The following is a 22,173-nucleotide window of genomic DNA, read 5'->3' as shown; positions in this document are numbered from 1 at the left end:
CATGCGTCTTCATTCAAGTTTTGCCCCGCCAACAACACTTTGCACGTTTTTGCCACCCAACACTTTCCTGTATATTTGAATTAGTTTTGGTCAAACGTCTATGAACCCTTTTAATATTGCTGTCGATTAGTGCATGCCAATATTTTATAGAAAGGCCTTATTAACTCATGCACATATATTAAATATATCAGGTTTCTGTCTTGATATTTCAGATGGTTGGATGACTGAAAAAGTGGATTTGCATATCTCGTGTGTGTGTATATCAATACTTGGCCTTTAAAGTTATATTGATTCCGACTAAATAGACTCGGGAGAACAAAGAAAGACGTTAATGTTAGTGGAAAGACTTCAAATTGCGTGTGTAAGTGAAAGGTGTCTATTACCTTCACCAAACAACGAGATTATAAATCCATAACAACAGATAAAACTTTTCAAGGAAAGTATAGCAAACTTTCATTGTCCTATTTCGATGTTTGTTTATTTTAGCGGCAAAATCGCCCCAAAAAAACAGTTTTGGGACATTTTAAATTATTCTGAACCAATGAATCTGGAGGGAACAGCTTGAACGTCTTGCTGCCAGGAGGTCTCAGGTGTGCGGTCACTGCTTATTATGAAACCACCGAAGCGCATCGTAGCCAATCAAAGCTGAGACCCTGAAAAAAAAAAAAGAAATAAAAAAGAAATAAAAATCAGTTTTATAAGTATAACTGCGCTCCAGCAACCGCTAGATGGCGTCAATGTACCAGGATGTAAAGCCCCCAGGTCCCTGGGCACTGTGCGCTCTCTCTGCGGCCCCCGATGGAGCCAGAGGATTACAAACTCCAGTTAAGTGGCGCACCGCTCTCCTCCTCCCCATCTTTCACCCGGAGTGAGCCCAGGCGCACGGACCTCATCCTGACTGTGCCGTGAAGGCATCACAACGCCAGCTCCGCTCGGCTTGTCGAGCTCCGCAGTGTGTGTAGAGGGGATTGAGGCGGACCTATAGGCAACACAGAGAGTGATATGGGTCCGCAGGCGGTGAGGTATTCGTGATTGTGAAGTTCTTCGGTTCCACTCGGATCTTTTTTTTTTTCTTTTTCTTTTCCAGGTCGTTGAGGTGAGTTTTCTCCCTGCAGGTGATCGGAGCACACTGGATGATGCAGCTTATAGGCTTGGCTGGTGTGTGCATGAGCACGAGAGGGGTGAAAGATGTTGAGTAATTTATTTAGTAATATTATTATTGTCTTGCAAGTGATTGACTAATATCTTGCACACATGCGTAAATACGGAATCTGCTCTCTGATTATTACTGTTGAAGACCTCATGTGACTTTGTAGATGATTCCCTGAGAAATTAAACAAACTCGAGAACTGTGCATGTTTGTAACAGTCAACAGCATGTTATACAAAATAAATCCCCAGGGGCTTGAGTGGTTATTCTTTTGAAATACTGGGAAACACTATGTGGGCTGCTCGAAAGCCTCTGCTTTCATTTTGTTCTCCTGGAGTGCTATAAGACAAGATAAGCCCCAGAGGGGAAGATCCACCTCATTCTTCGCCCCTTTTCCTCTCTTCTCTCCCCCTTGGCTTCATTCTGTCTCACTTGCCAGCTTTTTTACAATTCTTTCTTTCACTATAGCTCTCTCATCCTTCCCGTCTCCCTCTGCCTGCTTCTCCCTCTGTGTCAACTCTAATAACGCTGCAAGTTCACATCACCAGACTTGCTCACTTTGGACTTGTCTCTCATTCTTCCCTCATTGTCTGCTATCTTTTAGTGTTCCCTATTTTCACCTGTCATGATATATTTTCTGGACACTATTGCACAACACGGCACACGCCGTCTTTATTGCTTGTGTGGTGGATGAATGGCAATGTTATCCTGGTTGTCTGATAATCAATAGGTGACCGGGCAGTTACAGTACACTCCAGTGTCATGGTCCTCCGTGTGACTGCATCATTAATCTGTCACAGTCACTCTGCACATGTGGCTGTCTGTAGGTGGATGTCCAGTCGCACACACACACATAATGCATGTACACACATGCAGTCAAGGGTCATGGCAATCGAGCTGGAGTGATTGTCACAGCGTGGGGAACAAGGGGAGAGAAACGAAGAGCCTTGGAAGGATTTTAACACGACTCAGCAATCAATCATTGCTATTCTGGTTTTTATCTGAGTGGTATGGGAGGGAAGCTCAGTCTGTGCAATTCTTCTTCCTCTGGAGGTGGTAATAACACAACGGACCTTGGATGTTCTGTTTTTTGATCACGTAGACAGTTTTGGTAGGTGTTGCACGCCTTGTTGGAAACTATGCACATATCAAAGAAGATAGTTTGTTTCATTCAGAGGAGTCTAATGCTTATTCCCTTCCCTCCTACAGTCGCATTGATTGGTACGCCGTCAAATCAAAATTAACCAGTTGTCAACTTCAGAAACGGCTGAAGCTGGCACGAAGCTACTGCCGGTTCCTCTGATGAATTCTGATGTGAAAATTAATTTTCACCTCTGTCAACGTGCAACACATGTGTCCACTGATGCTTTGCTGCACTGTAACGGCACAGGATTCTGCACAAAGCATTTGTACAGTAGCTCTGACTCTAGAAATCTTTCACATCTCCCGTCACTATCAGTGTCATCTGCTGTCAACCGGAACAGACAGGCATCTGCTGCATCCCATGTACACACACACACACCCGCACGCACACACATACACACACACACACTCACCACGCGCACTCACCCACACATTGCAGGGAAACGGAGCCAACTACATGCAGCTCGCACACGGGTCTGTTTTATGTCACACTCCTGCCCCGTGGCTCTGTCCATGTCCGTTTATCTGTATACAGCCTCATTCACTGTGCTTAGCTAAAAATAATCACTAACACACACATAGAACATGAATTATGGAAGACGGAGAGAGAGAGGGAGCGAGAGAGAGAGAGAGAGAGAGAGAGGGAGCGAGAGAGAGAGAGAGAGAGAGAGAGAGAGAGAGAGAGAGAGAGACATCCAGGTCAGAGTCAGACCCAGTTCCAAAGCTTCGCTCCCTAAGGATGACACTACTAGACCATTGCATTAATATTCAGTTTGTAGCATCTAGCACATCACACATGTGGCTATCCTTTAGTTTGGACTAATTGGACCTGAGACAACCCAAGGATTCACACCTCGCAGTACTTACAATATATATTGGGAAGTTGGATCCATACATTTAGGGTTTAATTATGCATGAGATGCAGAGTTTCCATTCTAATAGTGAAATATATTGCCTGGTTTAACTCTCTGTCAGCTTAACCGGCCTCTGATGTAATGCAGGATATGAATAAAGCACTTATGCTGCTGCATTGCATTATTAAGAGCACTTCTTTTTTCTTTTTTTTTTTACTTTAAAGAAATTGTTCACAATCATGGGTGAGCATTATTCTAACCCAGGAGAATTCTACCATCATCATATCTGTGCTGTAAATGTGATTAGGAAGACAACATGGTTAATCCATAAGACTTATAAAGTTAAATAATAAATAAAATGTCACCTTTACACAAGGAGTTTGCAAATATGAAAAAAAAAAAAACCAATGGAATTGAATGGCTATAACATGTGAGGTTGTTGACTTTAATGATCCAAGTAGACAAACCTGAAATACCTTTGAACAGAGCAAATCTCGTATTTGTCAAACTGATCCCGTTTATTGGCTTTCATAGCTGAGAAAGGCTCGACAGCTGCTGGCCATAGGTTTAACACACAAAGTGAGAGTGATATCGACCTTTTTCATCTGGTCCCGGACAAGAAAGCAATTATTTCCCAACGTGTTTGGACTTTTCTCTCGTTAGGGCTCCGCTCACATGCATGCAACGCTGAAGATATTCGGGGATTTATGGGACCTCAAAACTCTCAAGACTCCGCATGCTATCAAAGGTGTGAAAGGTGTTACCACTCAAACAGGTGCAAAATGAAAATTATAAAATAAATAAATAAAAACACTAATAAGAAAAACAAGGTGTTGAGCTGAGTGTGCACACACCCACACAGTCCAGGGAAGAGGTCTTATTAAACAGAGTAATTGGAAACACCTGTGTAGGCGGCTGACGGATGTGTGGAGTTCTCCTCTCCTTCTTCTGGCCCATTAAATATGTTCCTCCTGTGTGTGATATTAACTATTATCCCTTTGAGCAAATGTGCTGTGTCGTCTGTTACTCAGTGTTGGAACGCGAGAACTCTCACCTTGAATATGTGAAGTGTCAGATATATTTAGGCTCACTTGTGATGTGTCACGTTCCTGCTTCGTGAGCGTCGCTGCAAAAACATGGCTCATGATTAACATTACCCTTTTATATTATTATGGCGAAAACTGGCACATTTTTAGTGATTAGACGCTTCGGGGCGGTGAACATTATAGACGTTCTGTCAAAACCTGAGGAGGAGAGAAACCCCTGCAATACGTCCTGGTTACTCAGGAGAGCATTTGCATGAACCTCTTAGTGTGCATTTTCTCTTTGTGTCAAGTTCACTTATCGACATACGTAATTGCATACATGTGTTGTGTGTGTGTACGTGTGTGTTGATGCTGTTATAATGCGTATCTGTGTACTTTTGGGGACGTTGTCAGATATTCAGAGTCTTCTGAGTCCTGACCTTGAACAATTTGAGCGCCGTGTGCTTAGTCAGGGCCACTGCATCTGCTTGTGTCAATGCAAACAGCAGTTCAAATGAACTGCAGCTTATCACTCTTTAATCCATCTATCTATCTATCTATCTATCTATCTATCTATCTATCTATCTATCTATCTATCTATCTATCTATCTATCTATCTATCTATCTATCTATCTATCTATCTATCTATCTATCTATCTATCTATCTATCTATCTATCTATCTATCTATCTATCTATCTATCTATCTATCTTTATACCTACCTACCTACCTATGTTATTTGAAGCAAACTACATTGTTTCTTTCCTCTTTCTTTCCAGTGTTCGATTGTGGGTTCAGCATGAGCAACATCTATGAGTCTGCAGAGGCCACGCTGGGCTTCATCAGTTCTCCATGTCTGACCAAAGTGGAGCTGCGAGTGGCCAGTCGAGGGATCTCGGATCGCGACGCCCTCTCCAAACCTGACCCGTGCGTGGTGCTGAAGATGCAGTCGCACGGGCAGTGGTTTGAGGTATGGTAATCGGGCCGCAGGGTAGGAAATTTGAAGGGTTTTAAAAGACGGATTCAATTGAGCTGCCGCTGTGCGCGATCCTCACATATCTCAACATCATCTTAACGTAATGTGTGCTGCTACACTGCCATGAATTATCGTGCCCTTTGAAATGCTGTCAGGTACATTTTTCTTTTTTGCTTCTAGTTTGAAGCTCTAAAAACTAGATAATTGTCCCAACAATAGAGTCACATCAATAACAACATCACATCAAGGCATCTACATTTGCTTTTTGAATTCTTTTTGCAAGCAATTTATCATTGATTTTTTTTCTTCTTCCACTTCAAAGCTGATTCAAACCTCACTGTCAGGTTCAATGGCGCACAGTGTCCTCACCAGGATTTCATTGGAGCTATTCAACATTATTTTCTGTGCACAATTTGTTCATGACCCGGGATGCCAGTCAGATCTGTTGAATAAGTGGCTTCTTTCTTTCAGGTTTTCTGTTATATTGGTCTTTGAGAATTTCTCCGCAAGTATCACATAAAGTTATTCAAGCATGTAATTGAATTCATGATTGAATAAACGATTGCATGTAATCAAGGACCCGAGCCGTCCCACAGAGCTGTGATTGTGTTGCAAACATTCTTACGCTGAATTGCAGGTTACTTTTGGTTGTCAACAATTGTGGATGCACATTCCCAAAAACCTTCTGAACAAATACAGTTTTTAATCAATTTACATTCTTCTAATTCATTCCAAAGATAATTCATTAAATGTTATTTTTTTGTGAGTCAAGGAAGTTGTACATGTTTCATTCCAAATGTGCAAAATAGTAGCACGATGAAATAACAATATCCTTAATTATATAGCACATTTGCTTAGTATTTGATTAAAAAAAACAAAAAATAACAGCATTTGAAAAGCAGCAGCAACAACAATCAAACAATGCAATAAAATAACAAGAATGAACACTAACGAGTATGAATGCAAGATATAATTTAATAAAATGATTGGGGATAAAGAGTAGCAGACTGACAAAGTAAAATGAATTAGATGAAATGATATATAACAACACTGAATTACTCATTTTATTCATTCTAAATTTATTTAGCCAGGAAAACCTCATTAAAAATGTGTTTTGCAAGACTAAAATCTATTAAAGAGTAAGTACGATTGTCCATTTTATTATTTGGGATCAATGAGGCAGATCATGTAAATATGTACGATTTGAATAGCTTAAGTCTGTTAAATTGTTAAATAAGGGATGAAAATAAGACTGTGGGACGCACGCACGCACGCACGCACGCACGCACGCACGCACACACGCACGCACTAATGAACAGCATGTCTCCATTGCAAAGCTGGATCGCTATATAAAATCACACAGCAGGCGTCTTCATCTCCTCTGAACATACAGCTGGTGTAGAGTGAGAACTCCTTCCAGCAATGTTGCAGAATCTCTGTGTGGAAGCTGCCGAGGCAACTTTGCATGAAAGATCAAAAGTTTCTTTTTTCTTTTTTCTTTTTTCTTTATATTGCACTGAACAAGTTCGCAGTATACTCCCTTTTGTGCGTGTGCCAGTATAGATAGTCACCCAGTAAAGACTTTAATGCTACTGGAAAGTTAATCCTAATTGCAAGTGTAATATACAATTAAACAGGATGGACTTGTGCAGGGTGTTTCCTGCCCTCGCCTATAGTTGGCTGGGATTGGCTCCAGCGCCCCGCGACCCTGTACAGGATAAAAGCGGTATAGAAGAGTAGCAGTAAAGCTTTATTATTCAATCATTAATCATTAGCCTTTCCATAAATAGGTAACAAAGTAGAGATTTGCTTAAAACAAACCTTTCGAAGGCTGCCTTTTTTGTGGGACAGTTTTAGATTTGGTCAATGAGCAATCGATTGACACACAAATTAGATTTTTGAAACTTCAATTAAGAGAGAAAAAAAATCAATTTGCTGGTGTGGTGGTAGTACCCACAGTTTAAAGACAGACTGTTTTAAGAGTGAGCCAACGCAATTAAGAAATTGTTTAAAAGTGTGATCTCTGCTCTCCAATAGAACTTTCTCTAAAGTGTGTTCCTGTTGAGAATAATCACTACGCCACATGTATCTGGATTAATGGACCATGTTATGGTTCTTATCATATACTAAAAAGGTTGGAGTCAACGTCGTCCTAAAATATAGTGTCGACTTCATGGAAATGGACCACTGATGTTGCATTATGTCTGTAAGTGTTCCACTTCCTCTCACATTACCTCTATTGACCCATGTGCTCATCCAGGGCTTTCAAGTGGACTCTCCCTTGATTCAAACCATTTTATTCTCACTGATGCCCCACCAGTGTCAGCAGCATACGGTGTATGAACCCCGTAAGAGTAAAGTATGAGGGAATTATCCAGAGTTATATAAAGAAAGAGTGGAACCTCATTTCTTCCTGCATACACCCACTCATCAATGTGCATCCTCACCCACTCTGCAGTGACCCGCTCTGCAGATGTGTATATACAAGCATACTGTAGAATCAAACATGCAACTCATACACACGCACTGTCAGAGACAGAAAAGACTCCAGAGACACACAAAGACACACTATGTCCACGGGGGCTCTAGATCAAGTGTTCCTAAAGTAGTGCAGCATTATTCTGTCTTTGGAGACGCTATGAAAAGCTAAAGAATCACACAAAGTATGGTAGTCGTGTGTGTGTGCGTGTGTGTGTGTGTGTGTGTGTGTGTGTGTGTGTGTGTGTGTGTGTGTGTGTGTGGGTGCATGTGTGGATGTTTAAGAGAGATGGAGAGAGAGTTAGAAATAGGTCCCTCTGCGGGAGAGTGGGAATGGACAAACACTATCAAAGCTCATCAGATTTAGAGTCTCCTAATTGGATAATTGGGAATCGAGCATTCAAGCTGCTGGATAAGAGTGTGTTTGTATGTGTGTGTTTATGCACTCATGACCCTTTCTGCTTTTGATGAGTTGCCAGCCAATTGAAGTAAGTGTCACCAAAAGGCCAAATGTTGTGTATTTGGAGTTTGCTGGTATAACTTTATAGCGTCCGTGCATACAAGTGTGTGTGTGTGTGTGTGTGGGTGGGAGGTGTGTGTGTGTGTGTGTGTTGGGGGGGGGGGGGGGGGGGGGGGGGGGGTCAAAGGGTTATCAGTGACAAAAGAGACCCAGTCATTGCTGCTGGTGTTGGATTGGCTTCGTTGGCAGAGCTGTGTGACAGACTTTCATCTGACATACTAGATCCTTTCTTTGCCAGCCAGTTCCAGAGAAGAAAATGCGAGATCAATATAGCATAGTTATAGCAACACTCAAGTCTCATGTGTGTAGCCAAACAGATTGCATGAGTTTTACCCACCAAGAAAAAAAAAAAAAAAAATCTATATTTGCAGCTCTCAAGTTGATAAGTGTAAACAATGCGCTAACGTCTATTTGTGGTAATTGCTATAGCATTGAAGATTCTGTAGTTTTTCACAATCAACCTTTATCGACAGTGTGTTAGATGTTCACAGAGGATTATATATACTGCAGTCCACAAACAAAATACCATCAGGAACTCTTTCTTTATTTGTCAAATTCATCATTTTTTGTAGACCTTTTTTACTCTATTTTTTGAAATATAAATATGTTCATAAGACACAATAATTGTGATGTCTGATGTTCTGACAGGTTCCTAATAGAGTTCATCCTAATAGCTTGTATGATTACATTTTTAATTTATTGACTGAACAAACAAATAAACAATACAGCACAATTCTTCAGTATCACACTAATTACTTTGGCCTTAAATGAAACAGAATAATTCATCAGACTGGAAAGGTATTAATTTTTAACGATAAAAAAAAAAAAAAAAAAAGACAATTGAATAGGCCCTGCAGGATTCTTGCTGTGTCAAAAACTGTCTAACTCCGGCTATCTAACGAACGCTGCTTGTGGGGTACAGAAAATCATGCAATGTACATTTTTGCATTCATAAGATGTTGAAAAATCAATACCACGGGTTTTCTGCTCTGCAAAACAACACCTGAACTATCAGTGCGCACCTGAATCTCTGCCTGTGTGTTTACGTGTGTGCTCGCAGGTGGATCGCACAGAGGTGATCCGCAGCAGCAGTGGCCCAGTCTTCTCCAAGATCTTGTTGGTAGATTACTACTTCGAAGAAGTCCAGAGGCTTCGCTTTGAACTCCACGACATCAGCTCGGGCAACAATGGCCTCCGAGACGCTGACTTCCTGGGAGCCATGGAGTGTACCTTAGGACAGGTCAGTGCGTCCTTCAATTAGTTCGCCCTGGGAAAAGACTCTTGTTTGAAAACCACCCGTTTATGCAGGGGGTTTGTGAACACTGTCGCACAGCTGTATCAGTCTTCACGCGCTTCATGCTATTCAATAAAACAAACGTGTCCTCTCAGCTTGTATGACTGAATATGGAAGTGCTTTTTTCAGTAGGTCAGTGCATGTGCCCAGTGGCGCGTGTGAGAAGTTCATATATTGTGCCAATCTAAACACATACTCGAGTGACAAACACGCATGATGTGCGCATACTTCCACAGGTGAATGCATAAAAGGATTTGCGGGCCTCAGCGGCTTCACTTGTAGCCGTTAGATTGCGTTCAGCTTGGATGTCACAGCACTACAGTTGGCTGCCAGTGTGCAACACGCAAGCTGTTTTCAGAGCTGCGCAAGCTTGAGTGCAGTGTGCAAACGTCCGGGGCGAGGGTTACACACTGGGGTGTAGAATCTTTTGTAAAACTCAATGAGCATGCTGGGATTTTAAATATATGTATCAGGTGATCTGTAACTTAATTAGGCTGAGAAGCCAACTTTATCCATGAATGGAATCCTAATGTGGTCATTTACTGTCACTATCTGCATTTACACGGCTGTCCTTGAGTCGCTGCTTGAATAAAGTCCTGCGTGTGTTTCTAGATCATTCCAAAGCATTTATATGTGTCTACTATTATACAAGACCTCATTACTAACTTAATGAAATGTTACCTCTCTCACATAGTCATAATCAATATTTAAAGATTAGCTTTCTTTGTATTTTTTGCACAATATCCAGGAGCACACCAACAACACATGTGGTATTGTGGTAATTCTCATTATCTCATTAACCAGTTGGTTCCAGTGAATCACAATCTAATTTCAGAAAGTTTAGTTTCATACTTTAATTCTCAAACAAACAAAAACAATTCTCTCTCTCTCTCTCTCTCTCTCTCTCTCTCTCTCTCTCTCTCTTTTTTTTTTTCCAACAAAACCCTGAATAAACAGTATCCAGGATTTCTCTTTCCCCCCATATGTTATCTCAGTTTGACCGAATATTAAAAGTCCACCAGTTTTATGTTGCTGCCCTCTGAGAACAAGATGTGAAAGTAAACACCAGTAACACCTCCAGGCCAGAGGACGCTGTGCTGCCTTCTGATTTTCCACCTACTTATTTTTCATTTAACATCAGAAAGACATGATTGAAAAAAAAAGCCATTTCATTAGTTCAATACGAATAAAAACAACAGTGTACGTGAAGATTTCAGTAAACTGTTGATTCAGAACTGGCAATGTAAGCTAATTTTGGAAAAAAAACTATAACGTTAAAGTGAAAAATATCAGTAATGTATTAGAAATATTAATGATAATATACTTACATACTATTCCAGAGATGTTATTGCAAATGTCATGTAAGCCTCTGACAAGACAAGAAAATGTGCAACATAGTAATACTATATCAACACCAGTGAATATACAATATATCAGTATTTCTGCTGCAAATAGCAGACATCCAGAGTTAATGGCTGGCTTAACAGTTTCACAATTTTAGACTATTATTGAAAATAGCAATAAAATCTTGACTTATATTTCCTTGGTGTTTTCAAACAAGACTCCACATGAATCTAGATCTATTGCCACACTTGCTGGATATGTCAATGGATTACTCTGCTTCTCTTTCTTTATTTCTTTCACTGCTGTTGATGGAGGGGGGGGGGGGGGGGGGGGGGCATTTTTGTCTTGTTTACGTGGTTAGTCTCTCCGGCAGCCAGAAGCTGTCACTCCTGGCACACAAGCGTCTCACATAACACCGGCCTTGATGAAAATGTTAAGGGGTAAAGACAGGTCCAGATATCTCAAAAGCCGGCTGATCAAAACAAGGATGCCAGACCAGTGGAAATTTCACTTGACAGCTGGTGGAAAAAAGTGACGCCTCCGAGCTGCTCTGTGTCTCCTGGATGTGTACATACTGCAGGTAGCTGTATGTCAGCCTTTAGGAGGAGTGCAAAGCAATTCCAGGGCGACACATACAGCACATCCAGCTGACACCCTGAAAAGAAATTTGGATTAAATGTTTTGTTTGTTTGTTTCAGATCGTCTCCCAAAGGAAACTAACGAAATCCCTTCTCAAGCAGGGAAACACAGCTGGAAAGTCTTCCATCATGGTAGGACACCAGCTCTAAAGTCAGCCCACCCCCACTTGCACACTCCTACACAAGCGCAGAGCACTCACACGCCACCTCCTGTACTCAGACACTTTGAAGATAATTAATTTGATGATGTTGCCTGTTCAATTTGTTCTGTTCCTCATTTCCATCTCATTTTCTCTCACCTCCTTCTAATGCTTGTGTGCCTGTCTCCTTTTCTGCCTCTCAATCTTCCTCTTCACCGTTCTCCTCTGTGCAGGTGACGGCCGAGGAGCTGTCTGGCAACGACGATTATGTTGAACTCTCGTTTAGCGCTCGCAAGCTGGACGACAAGGTTTGTGTCGTCTCGTGTGCACATTTGAAAAATAAAGAATAGATACTCCAAACCTTTCCCTTAGATATGATGGTAATTAATATTAAAGATGTGAGTCTGTGTGGGTGGGCAGTCAGGTGTGTGCCGGTGTGAAAAGTACAGTATGTGGGTTGGAGCCGTGGGAATTGATGATGAAGCAACTCACACAACACACAGAAGTACAATCTGGCATTAGGGGCAGCCTGCTGAGATAGGTGGGCACCACCCTCCCCAATGACTCTCTTTTATCTCACCAACCCCACCGCACACTCCAATAACTGTATTAATTTTCATCTTTCACACACACACACACACACACACACACACACACACACACACACACACACATGCACAAACACACATCCACTGCTACGGATGACTAATCTAAACAAGTTGAGCCTGAGAGGATGGCTGGAAAGCACGGGAGGACGGGATAAATTGAAGAGGACAGAAATGAGATGGGTGAAAAGAAAGAAGGAAAAACGGGAGGAAAAGGGGTGAAATAATGATTCTGTTAGTGTATGAATGATTTAGGGTGATCAAAGCCGGTTCTGTGGGAATCTCTCACACGCGTGATATTCTCTTTGAAGGATTTCTTCAGCAAGTCAGACCCTTTCCTGGAGATTTTCAGAATAAATGATGACGGGACGGAGTCGCTCGTTCACAGAACTGAGGTAATTACTCACACACACACACACACATAGAGATACAGGTGGCTTTTTCAGATCTGTGGTTGACAATGAGTGTGACGCTTGTGCGTGCTCACCGTGCACAGACGGTCATGAACAACCTGAGCCCAGTGTGGAAATCCTTCAAAGTTTCCTTGAACACACTCTGCAGCGGGGACCAGGAAAGGGAGTTAAAGGTAAGCCTGCAACTGTATTTGTTTTTTGCCGTTTCATATTCATGACAATATCATTTACTTAATCTCAAAGACAATACACTGCAATCTCAGCATGGCAAAACCACCCTGGCTATGGCTCATTTCATTATTTAGGTTTCCCCAGTGAGAGGCAAGGCTCATTTGGGCTAAACAGCAAATGAAAGCTCGCAGATGTTTCTTTGCCAGGTGTTTCACCCACAAGAATTCATCAGGAATCGCTAAGCACCTTCCGCCACAAGGCTCTGTTTCCCATTGAGTTGAGTTCAGGTCACGCGCAACCTCACCTGATGACACTGTGTTACATAAAGAGCCTGGCAGGCGTGAACGCACTCTTTGGCCATTTCAAACTGTCACCTTCCGCTTGCCGGAATAAATCTACGTGTGCATATGTGCCAAAACGGTGGTCGCACATCAGCTGTGAACAGTTATTCTTCCTCTATGAATAAACATGAGCTTGCTCATTAAATATTCAAAGGCATCTTAACTCTGCATGGCTCCTGACAGCAGGAGAAAGGGCTCACACACTCACAAACGCACATGCACGCCACCGGCTATGGTTTCCAGGACTACCTGTTTGAAGCATCAGAGCTATAGTGAGAAATGGCAGGGCAGAGATTTCTATTCAGACCAGTGCTTTCCTTTCACCACAGCCTAAACTGACCAATGCATAAATGCATAACCCTCCTCTGCTGTCTCTCACGGTCTCTTCCTTTGTACCACTCGTCGTGCGTTACTCCACCTTCCCAATTGTCTTTTCCGTCCCTCTGTTGGTGACTGTCCTCTCTCCCTCAAACAGTTAGTATTCAGTGAATGGAACAGGGGTTCTTCATTTTTTCATTACTCTCTAGCACAGCTCTCAGCAGCTTGAAGTGGAGGCAAGGCTGCCAAAACAAGTGCCTGTTCTCTCACACGCAGAAATTAATGTCAAAAACACAAACAAGCAGACATGCTCACACTCACACAGACACTCACGCACAGGCTCTGAGCAACCTAAGTGGGTGACAGGAAATAAGGGGATTACCACTGGACATTGTTTTTAATCAAGCGTCGTTCAATTGGTTCGGATTGTTAGTTGCTGGGGTGACTTTAGGCAAGAAGGTCACAAAACTCAACAACTAAATGATTCATTCACGGCCATTAGACCCTTGGAGAATGGACAGAATAGGGAATTTGTTTTTGTGAGTGTGTTTTGACACTTGTCTCTATTGACATACCTTACAAACATTATTGATTGTTGGATCTCTGTGGGGCATCCCACATATTGGTACCCTTTGTCATGTTTTGAAATTGTAAGAAAGCTTTTTTAACGGCGGGCTAAACCTTGAACTGCTGACCCTTGGTTCATGGAGGTAATTCATTTTGTGTAGTAGCTCCTTCGAGAGAAACAAACTATTATGTCTACACACACACACACACACACACACACACACACACACACACACACACACACACACACACACACACACTAAAGCTGTCTCTTAAGCCGCGTCCCTCTCAGCATCCTCAGATTAATATTTCACCGCTCCATTGCCCCCCCACCAATGTCGCCTTATCAATCATTCAGCATGGCATTTCCCTGCATGCCTGCAAGTGTATGTGTGTGCGTTTAACTAACCGCGTTGCCGCTGTGCACTAACTATGATGGATGTGTGTGTTGGTTACAGTGCACAGTTTGGGACTGGGACTCCAATGGGAAGCATGACTTTATTGGGGAGTTTCAAACCACGTTTAGGGAGATGAGGGTAGAACAGGAGGGGAAACAGGTAAGAATTGATTTTGCTGGACTTCACATTCTTTCTGTTCACAACTTTGTGAGTTTTTGTGTTTTACATTATTTACACACACTGAAATTCCGCCATATGAAGTTTCAGAGTAAATGTGAAAAGCATTTTCTTTAATAAACATGTGCCTATGTTTTGCTGGGCATATGATTAGGGTTTCTTGATGCCCTCCCCACTTCCAAATATTTATTTGTGGCTTTGCACAGATCCAATGGGAATGCATCAACCCTAAATACCAGATCAAGAAGAAGAACTACAGAAACTCTGGTGTTGTCATTCTCAACCACTGCAAGGTGATGTAACATGTTGTCTATTTATGTTTGCGCGCGCATATCTGCAAATATAGAATTGCTGCTTTATCAAAATATTACCTTTGAATTCACAGATAGGAAATCTGTGAAGTCATGAAAAGGGAAAAAAAAGGGAATTCTTCTACTGGGGAAGCTGGAGACAGGAACATTTTTCCAGCTTTTCTGGCCAGTCAATTAATGGTCTCATTGTTTCAGCAACAATTTCAAGCATCGCCACACTCTGAGCAGTGTTGCATTTAAATGCTTAATCTTGTTCTACTTTTGAAGGACTCTTGTGTGCCACATACACTTAGAGGAGTTTCCCACTCATCAATTTGTACGGATAATATGCATCAAATTTTAAACTGTACATTGCCACATAATAGCATGGAATTATATGGGAGTACATTTTGACTGCATGCATTTTATCTTTGGTTTTTATGCGAGAAACAAGCATGCAGCGGTTGAACACAGAGACGCGCCGCGTCCAGTGCCCCTTCTGGGACAATGAAGACAATCTATCCATCTATCGCTTCATGTCTGATAAACAATTTATGACATAAAGCCTAAATTTAAATGATTCCGCCTGACAGATCATCAAGATGTATTCCTTCCTGGATTATATCATGGGAGGCTGTCAGATTCAGTTCACAGTAAGTGATCTCACCAATAATCTCAGTGTGTTTGCGGCTGTTAGCGCCCACCCATGCTGTGTGCATATGTGTGTGTGTGTGCGCCTCTCGTCCCAGGTGGCAATAGACTTCACGGCATCCAACGGGGATCCCAGAAACAGCTGCTCCCTTCACTACATTCACCCCTACCAGCCAAATGAGTACCTCAAAGCGCTGGTGGCTGTCGGGGAGATCTGCCAAGATTATGACAGGTATAATTCCTTCCTTTAGTCGTAAATGACCAGATATAGATCCATACACATGCATCCACTCACCAGAGTTTCCCTTCGAGGATCCAATCTTGTGAAGGAAGATGCCTTTTCTATGCATTTGATTTGTAAAAAGCTTTGGTTTGTTCTTCTCCCAGAAATTCTATTTTTATTCCATTTAAATGTTTAACACCAATTAAAATGCATATTAGTGTATTGATAAGCACTCACACATCATCCTGAGATTGTTAGAAGATATTATTAATATAAAGTATTATATAATATTAACAAGCAAGCACAGGAGACAATAGAAAAACTCTCCTTTTCCCAGAAACTGCAGACTTCATGGGAATGTTGACAGTTATTAACATGCAATGGTGACTTTTGACATGCAATGCTATACCTTTCTCACCATTATTTTTTTCTGCATTCTCTTTTTCTAGTGATAAAATGTTCCCTGCTTTTGGTTTTGGAGCTCTCATACCACCTGACTTCAAGGTATGGAGCATTTGGGACCTGTTTATGTCTGTGTGCATGAGCAGGCGGAGTGGTGAATAGTTTAGGTTTTGATTTCAGGTCTCTCTATGAGACACGGCCTGCTTTTGATCAACATGATAAGAGAATGCATCTGTCAGCCTGTAAATTGAACTGAGCATGTTGTGCAGAGTGTTTCCTTTGTTGTGGCAGTAAAAAGGTCCTGTGTTTTTCTGCCCCGCCCGAAGGTTTCACACGATTTCGCTGTAAACTTTGACGAGGACAATCCCGAATGTGCTGGTGAGTCCCCCTCAAGACCACCACACATGCACTGCACTTTGCTCAGAAAATTCACAGACATTTTCTTGTGCACATTCGTACTTCGTCGAACTAAACCAGACCTGCACTCCAGCAGATGCATGCCTCCTCATCTCTCCCTCGCTGTCAGCCCCATATTTTAGCCTCCGTATCTTTCCCTCTCCCGTCTGCTTCTTGCTCTCACACATACAAATACACACTGGCACATGCTCATACTTAAACACACACACACACGCAGCTGGGAGATTTGTCGCTGTGCTGCAGGAAGTATTTCAGGCACCAAGATACAGAGAAAACAACACTAATCTGTATGTGTGAAATGGGCTTCTGTGCTCTTCTCCCCACATATCTGCCATTCCTACCGCCAAGGTGTGTGTGTGTGTGTCTATCATGTGCATGCGTGTGTGCTATAAGGGGAAAATGCTCAGTCACCTTGGAGTGCAATCACACACGCAGAGTCTCATTTATTTTTGTGGACACTTTTGCAGTTACAGGAACTTTGACTTTGTGGGGTCGGAGCAGACAGATAGATGTGAGGACGGGTAAACAAGCAGCGAAATAACCTGCAGGTCCGTGTCTTACAGGGATCCAAGGTGTGGTGGAGGCCTACCAAAACTGCCTTCCCAAGATCCAGCTGTACGGGCCCACCAACATCGCTCCAATCATCCAGAAAGTGGCCTCCTCCGCCTCAGAAGAGATGCACACAAAAGAGGCCATGGTGAGAGCGAGGGAGCGAGAAATATAAGAAAAACAAGTGCTGAATCACTTTGGTGTTGTTATTTGTGACTGTTGTTGTTTGCACGTAGGTCAAGGAGTGAAAAATATGACAGATAGCAACTGAAGACTAAAAGTCAGACATCGTAGGAGGTGGAAAATGGGACAAAACTAATCAAAACACAATTAAAATTATTAACTTGGAAGAAGAGGCAAGTGATTGATATTAATATGATTCCAGTCATGAATTTGAGAGCACAAATTCCTCCTCGCCTTAATTCTTTCTCTCTGGCACTCTTGTGGATTAGAATGAGGTTTATTCAAATTAGTCTCTGACAGGAAGACACTTTTGAAAACATAAATTTTCCTTGAATATGAAGCTCTTCTTATTGCTCCTGTCTACGCTCTGCTCCACCCCTTCATCCCTTACCTGTCCAACTAGGAATACTTCATCTTGCTGATCCTGACTGACGGCGTCATCACTGATATGGCGGACACGCGGGAGGCCATCGTGCACGCCTCCCACCTGCCAATGTCCGTCATCATCGTAGGCGTGGGTAACGCAGATTTCACAGACATGCAGATACTGGATGGCGACGACGGGATCCTGCGCTCGCCCAAGGGCGAGCCTGTCCTCCGTGACATCGTCCAGTTTGTCCCCTTCAAGGACTTCAAGCATGTAAGTAGTGGTGAGGATCTTTGTGCTGGATTCTGCTTTGAAGATGTTTTGTGCACATTGTGCATCGCAGCTTCTTAAGATCCAAACCCACAGTGGCTGGAAGACTGTACATTTTAACCTTTTGGAACGTTCTCAACGACATTAAGGAGCATAAAAAATATTCAGGAGGTTTCTTAGATAAAATAAATATTGGACTGCTCTCAACAGACACACAGAATTAAAAGATTAGTATCAAGACAACAGATCAAATCCCTGTTTTGTAAGCCACTAATTATCCTGCGCTTATGAGGACAAGCCGAATAAATAAAGCCAAGCTGCTATTTTCTCTGTGACGATGAACGTTTGATTCATACATATAATACAATCCACTTCACTTACATTAAAATGAATTAAATCATGGGTTTATCGCCGTGGCCCGGACTGTCGCTTCAACAACAGATCGGTGGCACTCAAACTGAAAGTGCATGGCGAAGATGTTCTCAAAAACAACAGCAGCACTTTCCTTCTACCTACTACTGACTCTTCTCTTTAGTCTTCAGAATTTAATGCAGCGGATTATCTAACTGAGTCAGGCTTGATTTTTTTTTCCAGCCATCACTTACCAGTTCCATCACAAAAACCCAAAGTGAATACAAACCACAAATTGGTTGCTTCTTGTACACCAAACTCAGTTTCCTCTGGGGCAGATATGCAGGGGTACTTTAAAAAGTGTCTTTTGAAGTGAAAGTTACATTTGTGCAGGACCATAATGTGCATTAGATAGATAGAGAGTACATCTTTTGTGCAAAATATGTCAGTGACTTTTTTTTCGAGGTATGGGGCTCTTAAAGCGATGCGGTGGTGACTTAGGGGCGTAATATTCTTTGCGTGTAGTCAAAAGACACACACATGCACACAGAAAGGATTACGTTGTGCTTTTTAACTTTTTGTGGTGTCTCAAAAGACGGAATAATGCTGCACTACTTCCGGAACACTTGATTCAGAGTCCCAGAGGACATTTTGCATGTGCGTGTGTGTGCGTGCATGTGTGTGTGTGTGTGTGTGTGTGTGTGTGTGTGTGTGTGTGTGTGTGTGTGTGTGTGTGTGTGTGTGTGTGTGTGTGCGCGTGTGTTTCTGGTGGCATTCATATCACTCGGCTTCGACCAGATGCGTTTGACTGAGTGTGTTACGGTGAGTTTGGTCTGTGACAAGATGGAAAATTAACTAATTACTGCCCATCTAAAGAGGAATCTGGAGTCGAGATGAGAACACTCACAAAGAGGAGGGAAGGCGCAGCTTAACCAGAAATGTAGACATAAACAATAGGACTGAAAGAACAAGTGAGGAATTAATGTGAAAGTAAGAGTTAGTGGTGGTGCTGAAGGGAGGGGGGGGGGGGGGGGGGGGGGGGGGTCAACAGGAGACCAGAGCTAAAGACAAAAGGGAGCGAGGGAGTATGTGACAGAGGTGGAGAGGTGATTTTCTGCTCTGTCGTTTCTTTTCAGAGGGGATTAGCAGGACGGAGCCACGGGGTGACAGGCAGAGCGGGGATAACAGGTAGATAGGGGCCGGGGAGAGAGAGCAGGAAGGAGGATGGAAATGAGAGGAGGAAGGGTGAAGAGGTTGGGGTGGGTGCTCTTTGATGATGCATTGTCTGAGGGAATTATGTGAGATGGCGTGCGGCACACTCTCTGACTTTGACGATCCAGAAGTGTGTGTGTGTGCGCGTGCCAGTGCACAGTGTGGTGGCATGTGTGACTGCTCTGTTTGAGCATGTGTGTCAGTTCATTAATGCACCGGAAGAAAGAATAACAGCTGTCTTCACTAGTTAAAACTACTTAATTGTTTTGAGTGCTTCAGCTCAGCATTGATCCATATACTTATTTATATTACATTTATATTTAAATCAGAAGAAGAGAAGATTATTATTTTTATTTTTTGTACCTGCAGTATTAAGACAATATACTGTACTTCTGTCGTATATTAAAATGGTTTTATTTGTTTCAAATCATCAGGAGCTTTGTCAATCAATTGGAAAATCAAGAGAAGCAGTTTTTATATTTCAAAGGCAACAACTGGATTCCTGTGTGTTATTTTTTTTATTCTATAAAGCATCATTGGAGTCTTTGCATGATCTGAAGGTGCTTTTACTCTTTGCAGTCCAACAGGCTTGAGTTTTTTTCCGCCGTGCTGTTTTCTTACACACATAGGAATTCTCAAGCTTTGACATCAGAGAAACAAAAGGTGAAAGCAGAGATATTTTGAGGCTGTCAGATGAGCCTGTCTGATCACATCAGTCCCTCTGGTCTGAACCTCTGGCAGCACCAGACAGCAGTAAATGCGAGCGTCCCAGAATCAAGCAAGGCTGCTGGTATGTAAGTATTTGTGACCCTTCTCTATTCATCTTTCTCTTTCTCTATAATTTCAGGCCTCCCCAGCTGCTTTAGCGAAGAGTGTTTTGGCAGAAGTCCCGAACCAGGTGGTGGATTACTACAACGCGAAAGGAATTAAACCGAAGTGTATGTCGGATTACGAGTCCACGAGAACCTTCAGCCCCTGACAATGGACTACGTACATATGCACAGTTACACACACACACACACACACACACACACACACACACACACACACACACACACACACACACACACACACACACACACACACACACACACACACACACACACACACAGCAAACACACACATATTTATATAAATCATAAAGTACTGTATAATACCAAACAAACATGTACACAAAGCAAACAATACTACATACAGTAGTCTAGCTCAGAGATTTAGCTCGTTCTGGTGAAATAATTTGAACTACTCCATTTCTGACTATTGCATGTTTGGCCACAATGGCATCACCTGGGAACTAATTACTATCTTCTGTATATTGGAAAGGTATTTATAGAAACAACTGTCTTCTGAACCAGCATGCAGACTCAGATCATAGCCCACCTGAAGAAATGACACTTGTACCTTATTTAGATAACTAGCAAGTCCATAGACCAAAAGATACGTGAGTAGAAAAGCCAAAAAATATGAGACTGCATAACCCAAACTACTTAGAATTAGCATTGCAAATGTTATTTATGGGAATGGTAGCATTCCTGTTATTGTACTGCATAAATGCATGAATAATTCAGCTCCCACTAATATCCAATCTCTTGTAGACCCTTGCTAGTTATGAAATAAAGTATCTCTGTCATTTGTGTATGTTTTGGGGGTGAACTGGGTGTTTGGGGTTCTTTTCTACAGATTTGTTTGAGATTTTGCTAAATGGAAATGAAAAACTGAATAATTGTAATAATTTCTTAATAACCTTCTTACATTGTAAAGAGATTTGGGAGGGTAGACAAGCGTGTGTGGTAGACTCTCATCTGTGAGCTGAAAACTGTTTTATGTATCCTGCATGTTGATTACAATAAAGACACTTTGGTTTTCTCATTTTCGTGTCATCCAGTCATTTTGTATGTGCATCTGTGTGCATTTATTTACACACTCTGTAGGAAATTGAATGTCAATCAATTTCTATCTCAGAAAAACAATTGTGAGAGCTCTATCGTGCTGGAAGGAGCAATACTATGGGATAATGTGTAAGACCACGATTCTGCCTTTCGGTTAATTTTCCTTCCTCAGCCTGGTGTCTCTTTGCTTCTGAATTCACAGTTTATTTGCATGTACAGCCCCACGGTCTTCCTTGATATTACACATCTCTCAGCCTCACTCATGTACAGTCAGGTTCTGTTATTGGATGAAATGCATAAAGTTACCCACATACAAATGACTCTGTCGGCCGACAGTTGCCTTCATTGATGAAATCTTCATTTCACTTGTCACTAGACAGACATTAAAATGCAAGAATAAATTACATGACTAATCTCCATACAGTTAATTAGGACGGACAAAAGTTAGCCTTCCTTCGAGTGCACTCGATACGTGCCTCAGTCCTCTGACGGCCAGATCAGTATTCAACTCATAGTCTTCCTGATATCTCTTTAGGTATAAGAGGCTGCCCACATCAGAATAGAAATACAGAAAGGCTGAGAGGGTCAGTTTCATAGCAGCTCCAAATTTACACTTGAAGACCTTTTTAATCATTTAGTCTTCCTGTTGCTGCCGCAGTAGAGATAACAGGAAAGAGGAACAGCTATAACATTCGTGCAGCAGAGGTCTGTTTGAGCTGAACGATGAAGAACCGAGCTGCTTTTAGAAACCCATCTGGTATATGATCTCACCGCTCAGCTGTGCGAGGGCATGTAAACAAAGCCAACGCAACAAAGCAA

At 42.1% G+C, this 22,173-nt stretch overlaps 1 protein-coding gene across 1 annotated transcript; it reads left to right on the top strand.

The window, feature by feature from the left end:
* Window positions 1–711: 711 nt before the first annotated feature.
* On the top strand, window positions 712–21,334 carry cpne4b (copine IVb). The gene is made up of 16 exons (XM_080484233.1): window positions 712–1,096; window positions 4,950–5,140; window positions 9,205–9,384; window positions 11,481–11,552; window positions 11,794–11,868; window positions 12,477–12,560; window positions 12,662–12,751; window positions 14,434–14,532; window positions 14,757–14,843; window positions 15,434–15,493; window positions 15,590–15,723; window positions 16,164–16,218; window positions 16,443–16,494; window positions 17,097–17,230; window positions 17,669–17,905; window positions 20,313–21,334. Exons 2-16 carry the CDS (start codon window positions 4,970–4,972, stop codon window positions 20,442–20,444), a joined length of 1,662 nt encoding a protein of 553 aa, XP_080340359.1. The 5' UTR covers window positions 712–1,096; window positions 4,950–4,969; the 3' UTR covers window positions 20,445–21,334.
* Window positions 21,335–22,173: the final 839 nt, after the last annotated feature.

The sequence above is a fragment of the Lipophrys pholis genome (genome assembly GCF_963383615.2).
Source record: "Lipophrys pholis genome assembly, chromosome: 17".
In the NCBI taxonomy this organism is placed as follows: domain Eukaryota; kingdom Metazoa; phylum Chordata; class Actinopteri; order Blenniiformes; family Blenniidae; genus Lipophrys; species Lipophrys pholis.
This window is presented reverse-complemented; position numbering and strand designations above follow the sequence as displayed.